This window comes from Vulpes lagopus, chromosome 17 (genome assembly GCF_018345385.1).
Source record: "Vulpes lagopus strain Blue_001 chromosome 17, ASM1834538v1, whole genome shotgun sequence".
In the NCBI taxonomy this organism is placed as follows: domain Eukaryota; kingdom Metazoa; phylum Chordata; class Mammalia; order Carnivora; family Canidae; genus Vulpes; species Vulpes lagopus.
Genome location: NC_054840.1, coordinates 20366088 through 20387007, shown reverse-complemented (window position 1 = coordinate 20387007; position 20920 = coordinate 20366088). Strand labels below are relative to the sequence as shown.

The window sequence follows — 20920 nt, the reverse complement described above, 5'->3', positions numbered from 1 at the left end:
GCTTAAATGACTGAACCACCCCGGCACCTCAGAAGAGTACATTTTAAAAACTTCACAAATTGGGATCCCTGGGTGGCGCAGCAGTTTGGCGCCTGCCTTTGGCCCAGGGCGCGATCCTGGAGACCGGGGATCGAATCCCACGTCGGGCTCCCGGTGCATGGAGCCTGCTTCTCCCTCTGCCTGTGTCTCTGCCTCTCTCTCTCTCTCTGACTATAAGTTAAAAAGAAGAAAGAAAAAAAAAAAAAAAACTTCACAAATCCTTGCCTCCCAGTAACACACAATAGTCTTCCCCAAAAAACTTGGAATGTCAAGTATGGATTTAATGAATGGGGCAGCTTGTTTTAATCTTAGGATTCAGGGAAAAGATACTATGGTTTCATATAATGATTTTCGTTTCTTTGCCCTTCTCTTACTATTTAGTTGAGATACCACCAGCTTGATTGTGTCAATGTATTCTTGTATTTTCTAAATTCTAACCATTAAGTGAAGATAAATGAAAAATGCTCAAACAATAAACAAGAAATTATCTTAATATAAATATTGATTATGTCTTTAAAACTCACTTTAGAGTTCTTTCTATACATGGATAACAGGTATGTTTTATGTAACACAGAACAAATTCTGAGCCAGTTTATTCAAATGAATGCTTTTCCTTTTTCCCCCTTGGAAAACAGTCATATTCAAAGTATTAACATAATAGTAAATAAGAACTGAAGTAAAATGATTTCACTGAAATGCATATGTTATTCTCACCCACTGATGTTTTTTTCAAAAGAGTGATCCAATGGACTAAATGCAAGGTTAGGGAATGTTCTTGAGACTTTTTTTATTCTTTGTGGAAGTTTCATCCTGTATAGCTAGCAACCCAGGCAACCTCACTGGCTCAACAAGTTTAACTGGGAACTTTTTATTTTCCTTTATTTATTGCATTCAGCTTATTGTAAGAAATTCCATATATACTGATATATATACAGAGATTTAATTCTCTTCATCACTTTGGTTCTCTTGTTTTATTTTAATCTGGAACTAGGGGCAGAGATTCATGTGGAATGCATTTAATTTGTAATTCAGTATAGGAGTTGACTTTCAAAAGGCAAGATATTGGGAGTGATATTTAAAAAGATATGGCACAGAGGGTAAGCTCTTAGTATTACATGTGTTCATGTGTACTGATCCTGCCAAATTATACGGATACTATACCATGTATATTTTGGAAACTGAGTTGGTCAGAATGTCAGACACTGGTATGTGAGCTGTAGGAGAGAGGCTGTGTCATCCCCCTCCACAGCTACTTCCCACTCAAGGATGGACAATGTAACTCATTCACAGGGTAGGCCGAGGGCCTGTCTTGATTTGGATTGCTATTAATCCATATGATTCCTAACTAATCTTCCTGGTCCATTCTTGCCCTACCTACAGAATATTCTCCACAAGCAGGACAAACCAATCTTTTAAAAACACTATTTGGATCATGTCACATCTCTGGGTAAAATCTTTCAAAATTTTTCCATTCCTCTTAGAATAAGACCCAACTCCTTTTCTGGCTTGGTATAACCTGGCTCCTGAATATGTGACTCTCCTCTTGTGCCATTTTCCCCCCTCTCTCACTCTGGCCCAAATGCACTGTCTTCTTTCCATCTCTTGGATACTCCCTTCTCTTCCTTATTCAAAGTCATAGGTGTTTGTCTGTGGCTGAAGGCCATAGACAAGCTTTTCCACCTCCTTCAGTTGGTCTTGGGTGCAAAGTATAGGAAGGCTGCTGGTACAACTGTTGTAAGTGATGGCGGGAGGAAAAGAGAGGTTGCATGGATCTGAGTTACCTGCTCATGCAGCTAATGGAGCTGTGCCTTGCTTGGGTGCAATCTACATGTACCATTTTCATCTTCTGCTTGACAAATGCTAGACTGACTTTATGATACAGAAGAACTGAAATAACCCAGCTAATGATGTGTAGTTATAGACACATGGCCATTTAGTGCCCCATGACCAAGTATGCTGTTGCTACCAAGACCCAGTAACATAGAAGGAGCTGTTTTACCAAAAGACTTTTTTTGTCAGCTGTGAATGGTATGGACATATTCCAGAATATCAGGGTCTTTGTCTTGATTCTCCTCCTGGAAGAGCTTACCATAAGCTCCATGCTACATATTTTCCCACCAGATCCCTGAAGTCTTCTCTGTCATCCAGCATATGGGCGAGAGCACCCAGTTTGTGGGCCGGAGTGCTATTCTTAGGTGTGGGATGTGTTTTCTCCAGAACCCAAGAAGAATTATCAGAATCTCTGCTTCCTTTTTATGGTAGCAGATGCAAGCACAGCAATTTTTCTTTTACTCTGGAAGACATATTCTGGCAAACTCCTAACAAGTCAATCCCTAAAGACTTTACTGAAGTATAGGACTCTGAATCTTTGTAGAGTTTATCTCGTATAGCCCTGGAGAACATGTATCTTATCAGGGCTTCCAGCAAGGCCATCTGTTGTTTGTCCTGCCTCATCGCCATGATGTTATTGATACCATACCATCAGTATGATGTTCTGTGGGTTGACCAGACAGCCCAGATACCTTCATTCTACATTATGACAAGAAGTGTGAGGGTTAACATAGCCCTGAGACAAAACTATAAGTGAGTATTGTTGCATGTCCTTTGTGAATATGATCTGTTTATGATCCTTCTTTAATAATCAGAATTGACAAGAATGCATTTACCAAATTGATGATTGCATATCATGTACCTGAGACCTTGTTAATCTGCTCTGGCAAAGATTTGCTCTCTGGCATAGAAGTTGCGATCAGGGCTACTACTTAATTGAGCTTTCAAGGGTTTACACTTAGTCTCCAGCATAGATCTGAGTTCTGCAGGAGCCATATTGAGAAATTAAACAGAGATATGATTGGAATATTCTCTTCATCTCTGTTCTATATCCTTTAGCTCTTTAAAGATGGCACTAATCACCATCCTTCCTAGAATGTGACATTCCTTTTTATTTACTTCACTGGCTGAATGAGCAGTTTCAGAGGTTTTCACTTAAACTGTCCCACTCTGATCACTCTTTCTCCAAAGGCCAAGAACCCAATGTAGGCATCAGTCTAATTCCAATTATTAATAATTCCAAATATTAATTCCAATTAAATACTTGATGGCTGGGAAAATAACCACTGGGTGGGTTTCCAAACACAGTGAACCCACTATGAGATGGATTTGAACCAAGACTGCACTTATTACCTACTCATGTGAGCTCCCACCCCAACAGGGGACCATGATTATACTTAAAGTTTCTGGGAATTGATGTCAACTCAGACCTTCTGTACCCAATGTATAGTCACCCAGACAATAGCTGTGGGTAAGAATGGCTAGATATGTGTGGGGTCCAATACAAATGAAAATGTGGGGCCACTTGTTTAAAATTAAGAATTTCAAGATGGCAGAGCTCAGTGGTTGAGTGTCTGTCTTTGGCTCAGGTCATGATCCCAGATCCCCAAATCACGTTCTGAGGGAGTTTCTTCTTCCTATGTCTCTGCCTCTATCAGTGTTTCTCTCATGAATAAATAAGTAAAATCTTAAAAAAAAAAAAAAAAGAATTTCAAGATGGTGACAGTACAACATCAAGTTGAATAAGGAGCACTTCTAAGTACAGGGTTCAGTTCACACTCCTGAAGCTGACTACAGCTGTAGGTCTCAGAGGGAAACAGAAGGAATTGCCGTGGCATATACTTACCATAGTGTCAGATTTCTTTTTTCTAGGGATCCAGCTACCTTTTCAGTCAATGGATTTTAGATTTAATAATTGAATTAGATCAAGAAATCAAGCGAGGGATTGTCACTTTGTGTTGTGTGACTACCTTCAGCTCCCACTCTCACCTTCTTGCTTTTTTCCATTTGTATTTTTAAGAATAATTCTTGTTGGTTTCCCATTACTTTGCCTCTAGGTATGCCATAATCTAGTAAGCATCTCTACAGCTCTTTGTGGGTCATGCCTTTGGCTGTACCTCTGGCCTTGTTGGTCATTATGATAACTATGACCTCCTAATATCTCACAGAAAAATGGCACCATCTGGCCTCTATTACCAGGGAGTAGATGGGCATCATTGCCATGGATATTAATGAGTCCAGCTATGTGGCAATCTTTCTTATCACCATCTCTGGCCTGCGGAGGAGAGCCTGAACTTCTTAGTGATGCTACTACTCTTTACTCCAGCACATTTTTGATGGCTTTGGAAAATCATGTGTTGTCTTGGCCTTCCTATCTAACATATTCCCCTGGAAGGTCTTCTGGCTTTACATTATTTATCCATTCTACCACGTCCAGTTCCCTTAGCTCTTTATTCTTTCTCTACCACCTGCCAGAGAAACGCAAGCAATTCCTCTTCACTCATCACTGTTCATCACTTTTTCTAGACTTTTAAGAGCCACTTCAGCAGTAAGCTTGCCCCATCCAAGCTGGTCCTTACCAGGGTGTCAAATTCTGTGTCAGGAAAAAGTACATAATGATCTATTTCTTGTGTTGTGTCTTATATTCCAGTCTTCTCAACAAAGTACCTTCAAAATCCAATCCCAGGGATATTTCTCTGACTTTTGCTGGTACATGCTAGCTAATTCTGGCAACTTTGTGGGTGAATAATTAATTTTTTTCCTTTATCATTGACAGATAGGTTACCTTATCATGAACAAATGATAAGCCTTATTTTAGAGACTTGTAGCCAAGAGGGAAGGTAAGGGCATGCCTGAGGTGAAATATTTGTTGCTTTTCCAGGAAAGGCCTCAGTAGCATCTTCCAGCATAAAGAAAGTTCTGGTTCTTACTAGGACAGAGTGATCCATTTTTGCAAGTTCTGAAGGCTTATGGGAGTGCTATGATCTACATATTTTTGCTCTCCCCCTAGATTCCTATGTTGAAATCCTAATGTCCAATGTGCTGACCTTAGGAGATGGGCCCATTCGGAGGTGATTAAGTCATGAGGCTGGAGTCCTTAAGAATGGGATTATGCTCATATAAAAGATGCCACCAAGCTGCCTAGCCCATCCCACTAAGTGAGAACACAACAAGTCTACAACTGAGAAGAGGAACCTTTCTTGACCATGTTGAGACCCTGATCTCAGACTTCCAGTCTCCAGACTGTGAAAAATAAATTTCTGTTGCTTATAAATCATCCAGTCTGTGATACTTTGCTGTAATAGCCTCAACTGACTAAGACAGAGACTCTGCAAACAAGCTTATCAGAAGCAACCACTTAATGTTCCTATCCCACATTTCTGGGTCTCAGGTGTTTCTACACAGCCTTGAATAATCATCCAAATGTCTCTGGAGCTCTGTGACTTCATCAGGTTGTATGCTGCTTAGCTTTGTTTGTTTTTGCAAAGAGGTCCTCATCTCTTCGTAAGCTACCAAAGAGGCCACCTGGCTCTCACACTTAGCCTTTAACTGCTTGTTAAGTGCCCTCAATTTCTTAATATCCTTCTGCAGAGAGTTAATGCAACCCAGCAGTAACCACACACTTTCACTTACTTGCAGGCAATATTACCCCTATAACTTCCTAAAAGCTTAAATCTTAGAACCTACAGGTCTACCGCTACAGTGGATGTTTCCCAAGTCAACATTACCAAAATCCCCAGCTTGCTCCAAAAACTACCCATGCTCCACATGGCTGTGGATGCCACCTTATTTACTTGTCAGGTGGCATGTGAGTCAGCCCCTAAATATCCAGTTTCTACCTGCATTCTTAGACAACTCTCAGGCTCACTTGTATCATTTTGCATCCTCTGAGGAGCAGACTTCAAGATAGAATTAGATGTGCAAAAGATGTACTAGGGGCTTTTGGAGGATAAGGGAGGAAGCAAAAGAATGCCAGGAAGGAGGGGTATTACTTCAAAGGGTAATAATTACTATCTTTGAAAACCAAGAGGAAGAGGGGACAAGAAGGAGGATTCAGGAGAAAGAGCTTCAGACTGGAATATAGTTTCAAGAAAAGCTGGCCTGGCCAATAAGGCATTCTTGAATCAAAATTACCCATTAGAGATATCTCATTTGTTGCCCAAATGGGCCTGGTTTAGTAGCCCCACCAGGATCAGTCCTTGGCTGGAAGGAGCCTGGAGGTAGTGTGGCCTCTGTGAGATAGCAATTTGGCTAGAAGGAAGAGTGCTGTGGCTGTCAGTTGGCTATGTGCCCCACATAGGGAGAGTTGAGCTGCGTATTTCCATGATTGCTACATCCCATCACAAATCTCTTACAAAAGCGATTTTTTCCTTCCTAATCCAATGGTTGTCAATGGAGAAAACTCTGTGTAAAACACTGCATCCTGTCCTAGTGACCATGGTTTGCACAACTCCATCTTCATCCAACCAGCCCATGCAAACTCTCTGAATTCAATTCAACCTCTAGAACTGCATTTCTAGGTGTATTTCAAATGAGGGTGACTCTCAGTTTTTCCATTCCTTAGTAAAAATTCCCTGTGTAGTCCACATCCATCAGAGAATTGAGACACATTCTTTTAGATCCATGTATTCTGGCATACTTTGTGTCATCACTCTATTAGACACACCTTCCAGGGAAAAATACTGTGGGGAAGTATTTTTTGATAGTTGTTTCATATATGTTATTTGAGAATATAAAAATTATGCATATTCACTGTACAAAATTTGAAAACTATAGAAAAGTATTAGCAAGAAAATGTTTTCTTCACTGACAAATCATCTACCCAGAAATAATTACTATTAACAGTTTATGAACTTTCTTCCCTTTATTTTACTTTTGTGATCTTATCCATATAAGTTTTTTCACACCATGAGAATAAACTGCCTAGATTGTTTTATTTCTTCCATTAAAGGATTTTTAAATAACTTCGCCTTGCTTTTTAGGCTTTGATTACTGGGAGAAAATGAAGCAAATTAGAAGGGAAGATTATCTAGTAAATATATAGATACTGTGTATGTACATTAATACATTCATTATAAACATGCATATACATGCACATATATACATATAGTATACATGATACATACATACACACGTACACACACATATATATGTACATCTCTATATAAATATCATTGTACCTACTATCTTTCTCTCTTTCCCTCTCTCTTTTTCTTCTACCTCTTCAAACTCTTGTCCTTATATATTATGGTGAGGGTCTCATGATCTGAAAAGAAAGATGATTTTTACTTTGAAAATACATTGATGCAGTCATTATCATAGCATAAATAGTTATTTAGGTCCATGGGGGAAATTATTTATTCTGTTCAGAAGTAAAACATGGGAGATACGGATAGGAATCCAGATGGTTTAAATGGATCAGTAGCTGAGTGGCAGAGTAGTGTGTTACCTACCTAAAAGCAGCCAAGATGGGATGAGCACTGGGTGTTATGCTGTATGTTGGCAAATTGATCTCCAATGAAAAAAATAATGAATAAATAAATAAATAGAAAAAAAAAGGAGCCAAGAGTAGTTGTGTTTTCAGATTGGTGTTATTCCTCCAAGGTTGTACTTTAAATTTACTCCTTAGAAACTTGGGTCAGAGATGTTGCTGTAAACAAGACATATTCAAGGGTCATCCCATGTGGATTCCCCTGTGAGGGTGCCCTGAGAATCACTTCCATCCCACAGAAGCATTTTATCAGTACATCCACTCCCACATGCTTGAACAGTGTGCACAACCCAGATTTCAAAATAAGCAGAGTTAACATTCTTGACTCCTCGCCTAAATGTGGGTGCTTGTCATGAGCTCATGCCTTTCTTTAAGGGTTGGCATTTGTGGTGCTTATGTTATCATAGGCTAACCGGACCAGGAAAAATAACATTGAGAGACATGTGCTAGGGACCATGCCTGGGACTCCAAAACATAAAAATGCACCCAGTGTATTCTGAGTCTTTTAGGGGGTCAGAAGTGTGGCAATAATTTTAGGGAAACTAATTTGTTCAGATCATGGCTCTAACACTGTCTGGCCAACTGTCTCTTCCTCTGAAAAATGGAGATAATAACATCTAACTCCTAGGGCTCCTAGGTTTTTATCTAAATAGATAATGGACATAAAACATTTAGTAAATGCAAACACTATAAAAATTCTGGATTTGCACAGGTACTATGGAGAAAAGAGATTGTATTTTATTTACTTTTATTTTTTCAGAGCCCTGCATAATACCAGGTATACCATAGGACTTAATTAATGCTATCCTATTGAGCAAATGAGTTCAGAGCTGGAAGTAAGAGTTGGGTCTACTATAGGCTACTGCCACTGATAGTTATGTAATTGTGAGTTTATCCAAGTTGTCTGTGTCTTACTTTCCTCATGCATGTGATACCACTTGTTCTGGTCTTCACATGGCTTCTGGGAGTATCTGATGAGAGAATGTATGTGAAAGTGCTCAGTAAAATTTAAAGCACTATATGAAGGCTTGTTATTTTTAAACCATTCTGTTTGCTGGGACATGTTCTGAGTAAATTATCTCTAAATTCCCTTTTAACTTTGAGTATAGGTAATTTTCAAAAATAAAAATTAACAAACCTTTGCAAATGTCCTTAACTCCTCTTTTGGGACCTGTGCTCCATAGACAAAGAGTGTATTTCAGGAATCTACATAGCAGAAAGCACTCACTGATTTAAGAAATAGGGGCACCTGGGTGGCTCAGTTGGTTAAATGTCAGACTCTTGATTTCGGCTCAGGTCATGATCTTAGAGTCCTGAGATCCAGCTCCACATCACTCCACGCTGATTGTGATGCCTGTTTAAGATTCTCTCTCTCCCTCTCCCTTTGCCCCTCGCCACCCTGGTCCCCACACCCCACCCTTACACACACTCTCTAAGGAAGAGAGAGAGAGAGAGAGAGAGAGAGAGAGAGAGAGAGAGAGAGAGAGAGAGAGAGAGAGAGAGAGAGAGAGAAGGAAAGAAGAAAGAAAGGAGAAAAGAAAAAGAAAGAAAAAAAGAAAGAAAGAAGAAAGAAAGAAAGAAAGAAAGAAAGAAAGAAAGAAAGAAAGAAAGAAAGAAATCATGTCTTTGGGATATACAGATCAGACCTTGTTTTCTTGGCTCACACCCACAGCCCTTTCTTCCACAAATGATAGCTTTTCTGACTTTCTGATGATCAGAACTCAAACAGTAAGACACAAATTTGTGAATGAATGTGTGTCTGAGGGAGAGGTTCAGCTATAGCTGACTCTCTTGGGCTCAAACCACAAGAAAATAAATAAGAATGCTGCATTATATTTCCTCCTACCTACATACATGTTTCATGAATTCTAGTAAATATATTCTTAACTCATCTGCACTAATCAGGCACCAAATACCCCAAACCAAAAGCTCAAGGGACAAATTGGTCATCAGTAACTCAAAGACACAACTATGTTATCATTATCCTTTTGTCTAGGAAGCTTAAAATACAAAAACAGCAACAAAAAATAAAGAAGAAGAAGAAAGAAGAAGAAGGAAGAAGAAGAAGAAGAAGAAGAAGAAGAAGAAGAAGAAGAAGAAGAAGAAGAAGAAGAAGAAGAAGAAGAAGAAGGAGGAGTAGGGGAAGAAAAGAAAAAAAATCATTTTCAACTTTCCTGAGGGTTATTTGAATGCAAGGATTGAATCAAAGTGACTCACTTGCTACCCAGAGTCCCCGGTTCCCTGATGGGCACATGGAGGAAGCCCTCAAGGAATATACATATTGAATCTCTGAATTAATTGTCAAATCAGTGAGTGCCGTAGAGTCTTGTAAGAGAATTATACTGGAAGCCACTAGAAAGTCAGGCTTCATTACAAAATCATCCACTATTATAATAAGCAATCAAATAAATGCATTAGACTGACAGTCTAGAAGCCAAAGTTTAATTTTTGAAGACTCATATAGGCCATAATTTCTCCCTTATTTTTTAACAGATATATTTTATACCTAGAATGTGCTATATATAACAAGTCTCAGCTATTATTGTGGATCAAAAACATGACATATAAGTCTTCCTTCCATTAACTTCTTAGAAGTTTACAGATAAGTTCACTGACCTTAAGCACAAGTATAGAACTTGATGTACTATTTTGTGAACAAATACTGTTCTTGATTTTCTATTTTTCCTACCCTTGGTGTTTTTACTGGTTATTGGTTTCCTCATTTACTGACATGCTGGTAAATTAAAATATTTTTAAGTTGTAGTAAAAAAATGCTTAACACTGAATTTACTGTCAATTGAAGTGTACTATTAGGTAGTGTTAGATATAATCACATTGCTGTGCAATAAACCTCCTGAACTTACTCATCTTGCAAAACTGAAACTCTATACCCATTCAACAACAACTCCCCATTTTATCCTATTTTTGGCCACTGATAATGCTGCATATGTATTCCTTAGTCTTCTTACAAGCATATGTTTTTTTATAAATTACCTCAAATCATTTTGGAACAAAGTGATTTAATGTAGATAGATAAATAGATGGATCATATATAAATACAGCCTGCAAGTTTAGAGTCATAGAATCTTGGTCTCTTACATATATCACATATAAAGTCTTAATATCACACATATGACCCCATTCTAAGGCTGAACAAACACACTTGCTGCCACACATTTGTGTTCCTACAAATACAAACATAAGGATAAATTCTATTTAATGCATCACTCATCATAAATTACCAGAAAATACATGGTTCACTTATAATTGTATATGCTACATAATAGATAGGAGAGAACCTGGGTCTTGGTAAATACTGATAAGTACTGATTCCACTGCTTATAATTTTAAACGTCTGATAAAAAAGAAGGAATAGTTTCCACAGTTTAGTTTCTGGCTCTGTACATTCTAGCCTGTGTTTCTCCTCCACTATTCACACATTTCCAATGGTAGTTATTATAGGGGATATCTATATGACCTCCAGCCGCAGGCTCAGGTGACACTGCGCCTAGTGAGTCAATACACGGGCAAAAGGAGTATTCTTGGAAGCCATTCCCACTACCGGATGAGTGGCAATAACTGAACCCTACACAAAGATAACTACAAACCACATAAATGTATCCCTCTGAAACACAAACTGTAAGAATCTCCTGTCTAACTTGCTCTTGGTTGGATCCTAAAACTCCCGCTGCCCCTCTATAACCCCTCTGTGTGAAGCAAAAGGCAATGAAGGGGAAATTGGAGTAGAATGGTACAGTAACATTAGAAGATTATAGTTCAAATATTTTACATTCATCTATTTCACAGAAACACAATGGCAATGTAGGAATATTGCTAAGTAGTTCCCAGGACTGTGCAGACAAGAGGTCTTGGCATTTATCTCTATTAAATTTATGCTAAATCTAGTTCTGAGATGAACCCTGGGGAAAACTTTTTGGTGGGCTTCAAAAACCGAGCAATTCTTGAAATGATGCAATCTTATGGTCACAGTATCACTTTTGTGATGTATCTGCCAAAAGTGCATTACTGCCTCTAATCATGAGGAAACATTAGTCAAACCGAAAATAGGGGATGTTCTACAAAATAATTAGCCTGCACCTTTCAAAAATATCTATGCCGTGAGACATAAGGACATGAGTGAGTCAGGATTTTCTCTTGCTATAAAGGACATTATTGGGATAATTGGAGAAATCTGAATAAGGCGTATACAGAAGATTAAATTTTATAAAGTTTGTTCATCTGAGATTTCCTCATTTTCAAAAACGCACACCAAGACATTCAGAATAAGGTGCATCATATCTGCACCTCAATGAATAGTTCAGGGGGAAAAAAATCTGGCGAGTGCCAAATAAGGACTTCCTGTGTCTTCTTATTTATCTCTCACTCACGTGGGCATTAAGCAAAGGAGGGGTGGGAGTGAGGAGCAGCCCTCACACAGCTGTTCAGGGATGTCTGGAAAAGAAGCCCACCCACATTGCTTTGGGACACTGGGTGTGACTTAGAGAGTATCAGGTTTGTCTGTTAGGGAAACTGCCAACCTCCTCCCTCCCCAGTGGGCCTCTGTGTTTCCTCCCATGTCCTCTGAATAGACAAGTGTCCCTTTTCTCAGAGCCCCCCACCCCCAAAGCATCTTCTTTCTTCTCAGTAGACTCTGAGACATTAGCTTACCTATGTGTTTTTTTCTATTTGATGAATTCCAGTGACCTATGAAAGGTAAAGGTCAAATCTGAGGAAGCATGTTCCTAAGGCTGCAATGCATCTACTTTCTCATTGATATAAAAAAGCATTTGACCTTAATCCAGCACACTGAAGTTCTAGGTCCAGTCTTACTCCTACGAGATGCCCAACTTCAGCAAATATCAGATTCATAGAGCACAAAGTTGGAAGGGTTAGTAGGATCCTCACCAAAGCGGAACTTGGTTTCCACTAAAATAGAAATTGTGGGGTTGATCTGAAGGAATGGTCTATAGAGTGTTGTAGGACTCAAAAATCACCAAACTCCTCTGTCCCTCAGGCCCTCATCAACACTTGATGAGTTTACTCTATCACCTTGTGTGCTAAAAGGTTCTCTCCTAATTCCCGCATTATAAAAGAGACACAGCCAGGATGACTTGGAGAGGATGGGACCTGAAGTTTAGTTACCCGAAATAAAGACATTCAGCTTCTCCAATCCCACAGCCACAGACAGCCAGAGCTCTAAGGAATGTGCGAGATCATCCACTTTAAGCCCCTCATAAGGCATCTGTTGTTTTCAATTGTCCTGTACTGACCCTCTCCTTGGGTAATAGAAACTCTATTTTCTCTTTGCTCCAGTCTTGGTGGGGCTATTGATCAGTGTGTTCAGACTTCTCCTGGCCAAACATGGAATCTTCCTTCGAAGAATTTGAACCTTAAGCTAAATGACTCAAGTTCAGAAAAACCTGTTGGGTCTGCTGTATTCTTGCTGTGGCATTATGAAGCGACTCTATTCATTCCTATTACTTACACCCCTGAAGCTATCCTGATTCTAGCCCTTTCCTGAATCTCATTTTTCAACTTTCTCTTCCACTCTGAATCTTCATGCTTTTTTTAAACATATTTTCACATTTTTTGTTTCATTCAGCCAGAGTAAGTTTTTATTGCTTATAATAAAAGAATCCTCTTAAAGATCAAGAATCTAAGGTTTAAACAAAGTCGGCTGCTTGCCTAAGGTCAGGGAATAAGTTGGCACAAGAGACCAGACAAAATCCAGGTTAGCCAGTTTCTTTACATATCTGCTGTCTCCTCTAGAGCTTTAGCAACCTTGGAAGAAAACAAGCTATTTCACATGGCTAAGGTATCCACTAGGATATATTATTATTGAACTCTTTAAAAGTCTATTGGACTTTTGCTTCTAGCCATTATTGAGTATCCAAGACCAGATTTGTTCTTCACAACAACAAGAAGGGGAAAAAAGGGAAGAATTCACACATTCAGCAGCCATAAAAAAGAACCAGTTATTCAAATATGGAGAACATCTTGAAGACAAGGAAAGAACCAAGACACAAAAGAATACATAAATACTACGTGCTCTCATTTATGTGATATTCTATATTTGCACTATCCGACATAGTAGCCACTAGCCATATGTGACTACGTTTAAGTTGATTAAAATTCAATAAAAATAAAATAAAAATGTATTCCCCCAATCACAATAGTCACATGTGCCTAGTGGCTACCTTGTTGGGCAAGGGAAATATAGAATATTCCCTTCATCAGAGAAAATTCTGTAGGATAATGCTGTTCTGGAAAATATACATCTAAAATATAATGACAAAAAGTAAAACAGTGATTGTCTAAGGTCCGTGGTGAGAGAATTAACTATGAAGGGGATGTGAGGGGACCTTTGGCGTAAGGGAATAGTCTGTATTTTGGATGTGGTGAAGGCTACATGGTATATAATGTGTCCAAACTCCTCAAATTGAACACTTAGGATTAGTGAATTTCATTGTACGTAAACTACACATCAATAAAGTTGATTCTAAAAAGCCAAGTGTTTTATGGAAGATCTCTTTAAATCACTTGTATTACTTATGATTAGATAATTTTTGCAGAGATATAAATATGTTATTCATCCACTGAACTGTATTTTGCTAGTCCCTGGAGATGCAGCGACAAATCAGCTAGCAGACTCGCCCTCAACCTGTTCATAGTCCAGTGCATAAGTCCAGGGCTTATGCAAAACTTTCTCAGATCCACAAAGGACGTAGCAGGTGCCCTTACACAAGTGCCGATATGATTCAGGACATTAGAGGTAGAGGAGTTTCCTTTCACTTGGAGGGATGAGAAAGGCTTCCTGTTCTCTAAAGGATTTGTGAGATGTGGATATATACAGATAGGGTTTAAAAACATTCAGAGGGCAGGGGCCGCAAAATATGATCCAAGGCAGGGGAGCAGCCGTGAAAATATGTAATCAGTGGATGGATGCACAAAGAAGAGCTGTAGTGAAATAATGCCCATGGATGTCAGTGAGAAAACTTTGTGCTTTGAATACCTGAGTTTGGCAGAGTGCACACTCTCAGCTGCTAGGAGCTGGGAAAGAGAAAAGTGTCCCTTTCACTTATGTCCAGAATTTCAGGTCATAAATGCTGCTGTTTCCCTAAGCCCTTAACTTTCTCTTCCTCTACATGCACATCAAAAGTCGTCACATGCAACGTCATTCAGACTTGAAAGTCTTGTTCAAAGAGGCAATTTTCTTCTCCTAGGCTTCTGTGTACCTCATTCTATGATAGTCTTTTGCCTAAGAGACTTAAGTTGCTGGAAAAGCATGTAACTTGCGCACCACAGAAATAATTTATGCAATTGTAACCTGAGATTCCAGGGGGAAGACAGATGTAATATTAATATAAGTGGCAATTATGGTAATTATAGTATAATTGCTACTTATTTTCCCAGGTTATAGATGGTTGTGTGCTACGGGTTGGTGTGCTGTTGAATCTTAGAGAGTTTGCCTTTTTTCCCTTGGGCAAGGTAGCTCTCTGCATTTATTTCTGCAATGCAACAAGACCCAATATATTTCATAATTATTTATGTAAAATGTTTTGTCATTTAATATCTGTCCTTCTTAGCTAAGTAAGTTTAGGATTTTTTATAACAGCTATTGATGTCAAGATATGCATTTAAATGTTCTTTTTTATAAATTAGGCCATAAACCTTTTGAAATTAAAAACACGGTAGAAATGTTTGCAAATTGCTAACTTATTTGGGGGTCTAGAGCCTCTCCTGGTAATTCAAAATATTTAGATGAGTTCTGCTTATTTCCTAGAAGTAAATAAATATCACTAGGTCTTGCTATTCCAAATGTGATGCAAGCACCGGCAGCATCAGCATCACGTGGGAGCTTTTTAGAAATACAGAGTCTCAGGCCTTGCCACAGACCTACTGAACCAGAAGATGTGTTAACAAGATTTCTAGGTGACTCATAGATGCACTAACATTTGAGAAGCACTGCGCTAGAGATCATTATTTCACCTCTCATTTCATAAATGGGAAAAAGAAGGCCCTGTGTGATGGCACGGCTTGGGCATAGTCAAAGGAAATTGAGTTTTTTTCAATTTAAGAACTTTGTGTGGTCAGTCACCTGTATTCCAATAGCAGGAGTAAAGCCAAACACTCTGGCTCCAATTAACAAATCTATAATTAATTAGTAAAATGATCTTCCCTTCAAGTTTCACATTTTGTAGAACAAGCTGTTTGATTTGGCTGGGGCTCAGGCCCACATGTTTGTGAATTTCACAATTCACAGATGTTAGACACTCTGGTTAAGTCAGGGAAGAGAATGACAAGTTTTAAAGAGCTTCTCCCTTCTATCCTGGCTGAAGCGACAAATGAAATATTTTTATGAAACACATTTTGAAAGAGGATTTCTTTTAAGGAAATGTCAAATTTCTCCGAAAAGAACCTTAGATTGTCTCACAACTCTGACTACGAATGTTACCCGTTTGCAGGTGACCTGTGATTAACGGGGTGACTGGAGGATGTGAACTTGCCATATTAGTGACGCTTGAGCACACAAGCGTCACTTTTTTTTTTTTTCCTGCGGGAGTCTATTTTAATTTAGCTTCTGAATCATATTTCATTCAATTTCCAAATCCACAAAACCAGGATAGGTTTACAGCCTGTCTTCAGAAAGGAAGCAACTTAGGCTGTATGTAGACTTTTCTGATATTTTACCATTTTTTGGATATATGAAGAATTTAGTGATGTGACTCTAAAGTAAGTCAAGCCAAAGCAAAACCAAAACCAGCAAAAAGGATAAGACACAATAAGAAAGCAAGACAGACTGATAGAGATGGAATAAACCAGAATGTTTTCAATAAGAGGCAATTTGAAATAATTTTGTAAGCTTCAAAATAGTCTTAAATAATATACTATTATTACCTTAAGAAAATCGTGTGTGTGTGTGTGTGTGTGTGTGTGTGTGTGTGTGTGTGTGTGTTGAGGTAAACTATTTTAAAAAAGAAACACAACTCGATGAAAGTTATTTTCTTTTATTTGGGGCAGGAAAAACTTCTCCGGGATGTGAATGGATATCTCTTTCTCAGTGGAGACGAAGAGTGAGTTCTAGGTTAAATATAATCAAGGAATTTCCCTGTCTTTGCTATTTGAGATTGTGACCACAACAGGCGGTTGGCTGAAAGGGAGAATGGGGGGAGGGCAGAGGGGGAGGGAGATGAAAAAAAAAAAAAAAAAGCTCCAGAAGCAGTTACAGAAGTCCTCAAATCAAATCAGTATGCAGATACAAGGAAACATTAATTAGCTGGAGCAGGATGGACACTCATCAGCTCAGCCCTGTTATAAAAGTCCAGGCTGCTGAAATTAAACTCTGATGCCATTCATGCCAGCCTCCAATCACCAGAGACCAGAAGTTCAGAGATGCCTCCAAGTTGCCAACAAGTGTGGCCACTCTACCTCCAGGACTCTAAAGCCTTGGTAGAGGGGAAAGGACAACTTTGGAGAGGATGCCGGGCTGGTAAGAATCAACTGTTTCTGATGTTTTCGTCACTTGCTGAATCTCATTGGCTAAAATCAAGAAACGCTCCGCCTCTTTGCAAATGTGTGTGAAGGGGGAAGTGTCTAAACTTCTATGTCTGATAGCATTTGACCCTATTGCTTCTAGCCTCCTGGCTTTGTATCTGGATATACACAGGTATATGTGTATGTGTTCTAGAAGTGTTCTCCATCTGTTGATTGTCAAAGAGAGTTGAAGGAAATGAATTGTGGAACTTCCCGGTGTGCCACCCTTCAGTACTGTCCTGACCCATACATCCAGCGGTGAGTTGAAACGTGACGTAACTTCTATCAAAACTTAATTGGAGTGCCTGGTGTATTATGAGTGTTTCTGCTGTCTACAAAGAGCAACCCCTCCTTGTTTATGAGCACAGTGATATTATTGCGGACTTTTTGTGAACTTAAAGTGGTCTGTGGGCATCTTTCTAATTTCCTTTTTGATTTCATGTCTGGATCTACAAAGTGACAAAGTTGGAAGACAATCTTCCTATGATTTCTTTAAAAAAAAATATCACACCATTTGAAGATATTTAAAATCTGTTATTTGCCTTGCTCAGCGCTCACCCACCCAAGAAGAAGAAATTTCATTGGACAGGGATGTAATAATCTATGGACTGTCTTCAAGTCAAAATAAACACAGAATTATGTTGATTTATACATTAAAAATAGATGAATAGCCATTGTTCATCCTAACAGATGGTGGCTTGTCATTTTGGCTCTAAGAAATATTTTCTTCTTGATTTGTTTCATAACAAACATCATCTTTTGACAAGTCTGAATTTTGAAATTTGTGATTATACTGAATTTTATTTATGTTGATAGAAGGGAACATTTGCCTAGCCCTAAGAGGGGATATTAGTGAGTGTGCACGATATGTGTGTATGTGTTTCAAATTAGAGTTTGCTATTTTTAAACTGGTAAATGAAATCTGAACAGTGTTTTTCCAGTCATAAAGTTATGGGAGATATTTAAGTCATATGTAGCAGTGTGATGTTGTTAATTTAACAGCATGTGATTTGATGTTGGAATTTCATACTTTATTTTATAAGACTAATGAGAGAGGTCCTCTGAGTGTTGAAAATGGTGGGGTTCCAAAGGGGTTAACTTGTCATTCACCACCGATGCTTATTGGAACCTCACACCAGAAGTAGAGTGGGCTCTCTAAGCAGGGCTCAGTTACTGTCACATTGCCTAGGCAATTATGGAAGATGTGTGATCTTTCTTCATTAATATGACTTGTCACCATGTAGGCCACTAATGTGCACTATGTCGACTTTGTTCCTCTTCCTGTGAGGTCTCTGGTAGGCTGAGAAAGCAGAAGCAGAAAAGTGAGGCAGAAAGGTATATGGTGGAGAAAGATAAGAGAGGGACAAAAAGGAAAAAAAAAGGGAGAGAAAGAGCAAGAGAGCGAGAGGGAGCAAGTTTGTGTTCTTCCAGGTTGAAATGAGAAATGTGAATAGTGATCTGATTCCTGCCTTGCTGTCTGCCACAAATCACAATGTTAGTAAAAAATAAAGGGCTCTGGAGTTTATGTTCTCAGATAACTTGCAAATTAGATTTCGTTGGATTTGGGGATTGGGTCAATAAAGAGCAAAACACCGAACATTTTCTAGTTCTCAAAATTATTTCTCCAGACTTAAAATTTTCTATTCTACTAAAAATCTTTTGGAGTGGTATTCTAAGAGCATGGTTCTGATGAAATATTAGCTATACAATGCTTCCCTTACAGACATCTTTTTTAAAGTAGGTACTTGGATCTACCTCAGCTCTAGTAGAAACTTTCTTCTATTGACTAGCAACCCACACGTCAACCCTGTACACCCCTGTCTACAGGCATTTCAAGTGATTGATGAGAGAAGCGTGTAAATATAAATAAATAAGAAAACTGCTTCTCATATTGTCCCAACAACCTGTTAATTCATGGAACAAAAATCATCTGCTTTTGACATACTGTAAAATTCAAAATACTAATCGTACTTTAAAATAGTTTAATAAACTTTGTTAGCCAAGATTGTGTACTCTCCATTTATAATGAAAACTTAACTTGCAAATAAACTAAAGAGCAGAAAAATGCTTGTTGATGAGCATCTATTCTGTGCAAGGCACTGGAAATAGCAAAATGAGTAAGATCTGGCTGTAATATTCATTATTTAACTCTATGGTGCTTAATATATTGAATAACAGATATATTTTCCTCAAATATTTTAACTGTTTTACCACAAATTTAAAGACTAAATTATTACTATTTTCCTGTCTATACTACTTAGTGAATAAATGAGTAAGTGGATTATCACTGTAAGAAACCAACAATTCTGTGTATTGTCAAAGTAAGAATAAGTAATAGTCTCTTTAATGCCTAGTGAGTGAATGGGTTTTGAGCTGCTTTTTCTTAGCAGACAAACCTTGTAGTTCTCAGTTTACAAAATCTATTTTAAGAAAGACCAAATTTAATCATTCCATAATCATAGTCATCTACATAGTTAAATTTGTCTTTTTTCCTGACCTTGTCTTTAGAAAGAAGTCATGAAAGGGAATTTTCAAAAAGGGAAAGAACAGAATATCTTGTTATTTTTAACCCCAAGCTACCTTAATGCAGAGCTTCCTTTTATCACAGAATAGACTAAATGAGAGATGCTATTATCATTTATTACTGAAGGTCAATGCCATTCCCCAAAAGCCAATGTTCTATGATAATCATTCTCTCAGCTAAAATTGAGATTTCACCCTCTGTTTTTATTTTTCCATTGCACCTAAACATATGGAAATAGTATACATTTAGTTGTGCTTTAGTGTTGATGCTAATTTACTTTAGTCTTTGCAAAAAGATTTTCTGATGATCAAAAGAGCATGAAAACTACAGAGCTAAGATTTCCCCTTTGATGATATTGACCATTACAAGGAAGAAGAAAAGGTGGGGAAGATCACAAGTTGTGTCATTTTATTGCTAACTAAATTTTAACAAAAATATCAAAGCATAGGTGAAATTACACCAGATCAATAAATAAGAGCCAATGAGTAAGTTATCATTTCCTTAAAAATGAAAATTATAAACAATGAGTCCTGTTTATTTTTTTTATTAGGTGAAAACTCAAAATGAACCTAAAATCTAGCATTTTAGAATCTAAGTCTCCATTAGTTTATTGTTGGGTAATGATTCGGGCCTTCTTTCATCCCCCAGTTTTTAGAATTGTGATCTAATTTTTTAAATAGATTTTTAAACTAACTCTAAAATATTAAATCTTTTCAAAATAGAATTTTGAAAATAAACCAAAGTGATAAAAATGAATCGAGATTAAATTTTGAAATATGATAGCTGAGAGCTACAGATAAAACAAGACCTTTTACAATTTGAACCACTTGCAAGATGATTTTGTATTATTTTTGCCAGTCACCCTCTATTCAAAAAAGCTCAGAATGCTAACATGTCATATGGCTGAGTAAGAAGCATTTCCTGTGTAAATTACAGATCGATTGTGAATTTTATGCTTTGCGAGGTAAAAGGTCAACTTTATTAAGTATGTTTTCTAAATATATCTGAAAAGGAAGTGTGGTGACAGAGAACTTATAGTGGAACATCACTTCATTTATCAGAGAAAATCACATAAGGGCAGAGGTAGCTCTGTCTTGGGTATCCTCCGCTGGCCTCTCCACATGCTTCCTCCATTCTTCTCCTTCTTGTTCTGCACCTCTGAAAGCTGATTTTTATTTTTATTTTTTAAAAAAAATTTATTTATTTATTAAAGAGAGAGAGAGCGAGGCGGAGACACAGGCAGAGGGAGAAGCGGGCTCCATGCAGGAGTCTGACGTGCGACTCGATCCCGGGACTCCAGAATCACACCTTGGGCCAAAGGCAGGCGCTAAACCACTGAGCCACCCAGGAATCCCCCTGGAAGCTGATTTTTAAAGACTGCACTGACAGTTCCTTTCTCCTCTGGTTTCCTCTTGGGTTAGAAGTACATAGAATTAGGGTATAACTTTCCCTGGCCACTTCCCTCTTGAGTTTTCTACTAAAGGTTGCAGGTCCTATCAGAT

The 20920-nt window shown here is 38.2% G+C and overlaps 1 protein-coding gene across 6 annotated transcripts in view; it reads left to right on the top strand.

Annotated features, from left to right (window-relative positions):
- Nucleotides 1-16592: 16592 nt before the first annotated feature.
- TP63 (tumor protein p63) overlaps nucleotides 16593-20920 on the top strand; it is a 221487-nt gene continuing 217159 nt past the window's right edge. For 2 of the 6 annotated variants that reach the window (XM_041731977.1, XM_041731982.1), the window contains exon 1: nucleotides 16593-17152. In XM_041731977.1, coding sequence (XP_041587911.1) covers nucleotides 17091-17152 — 62 coding nt within the window. In that variant the 5' untranslated portion in view covers nucleotides 16593-17090. The remainder of the gene's footprint in view (nucleotides 17153-20920) is intronic. The other 4 variants (XM_041731976.1, XM_041731975.1, XM_041731978.1 and 1 more) reach the window with 4 other exon arrangements.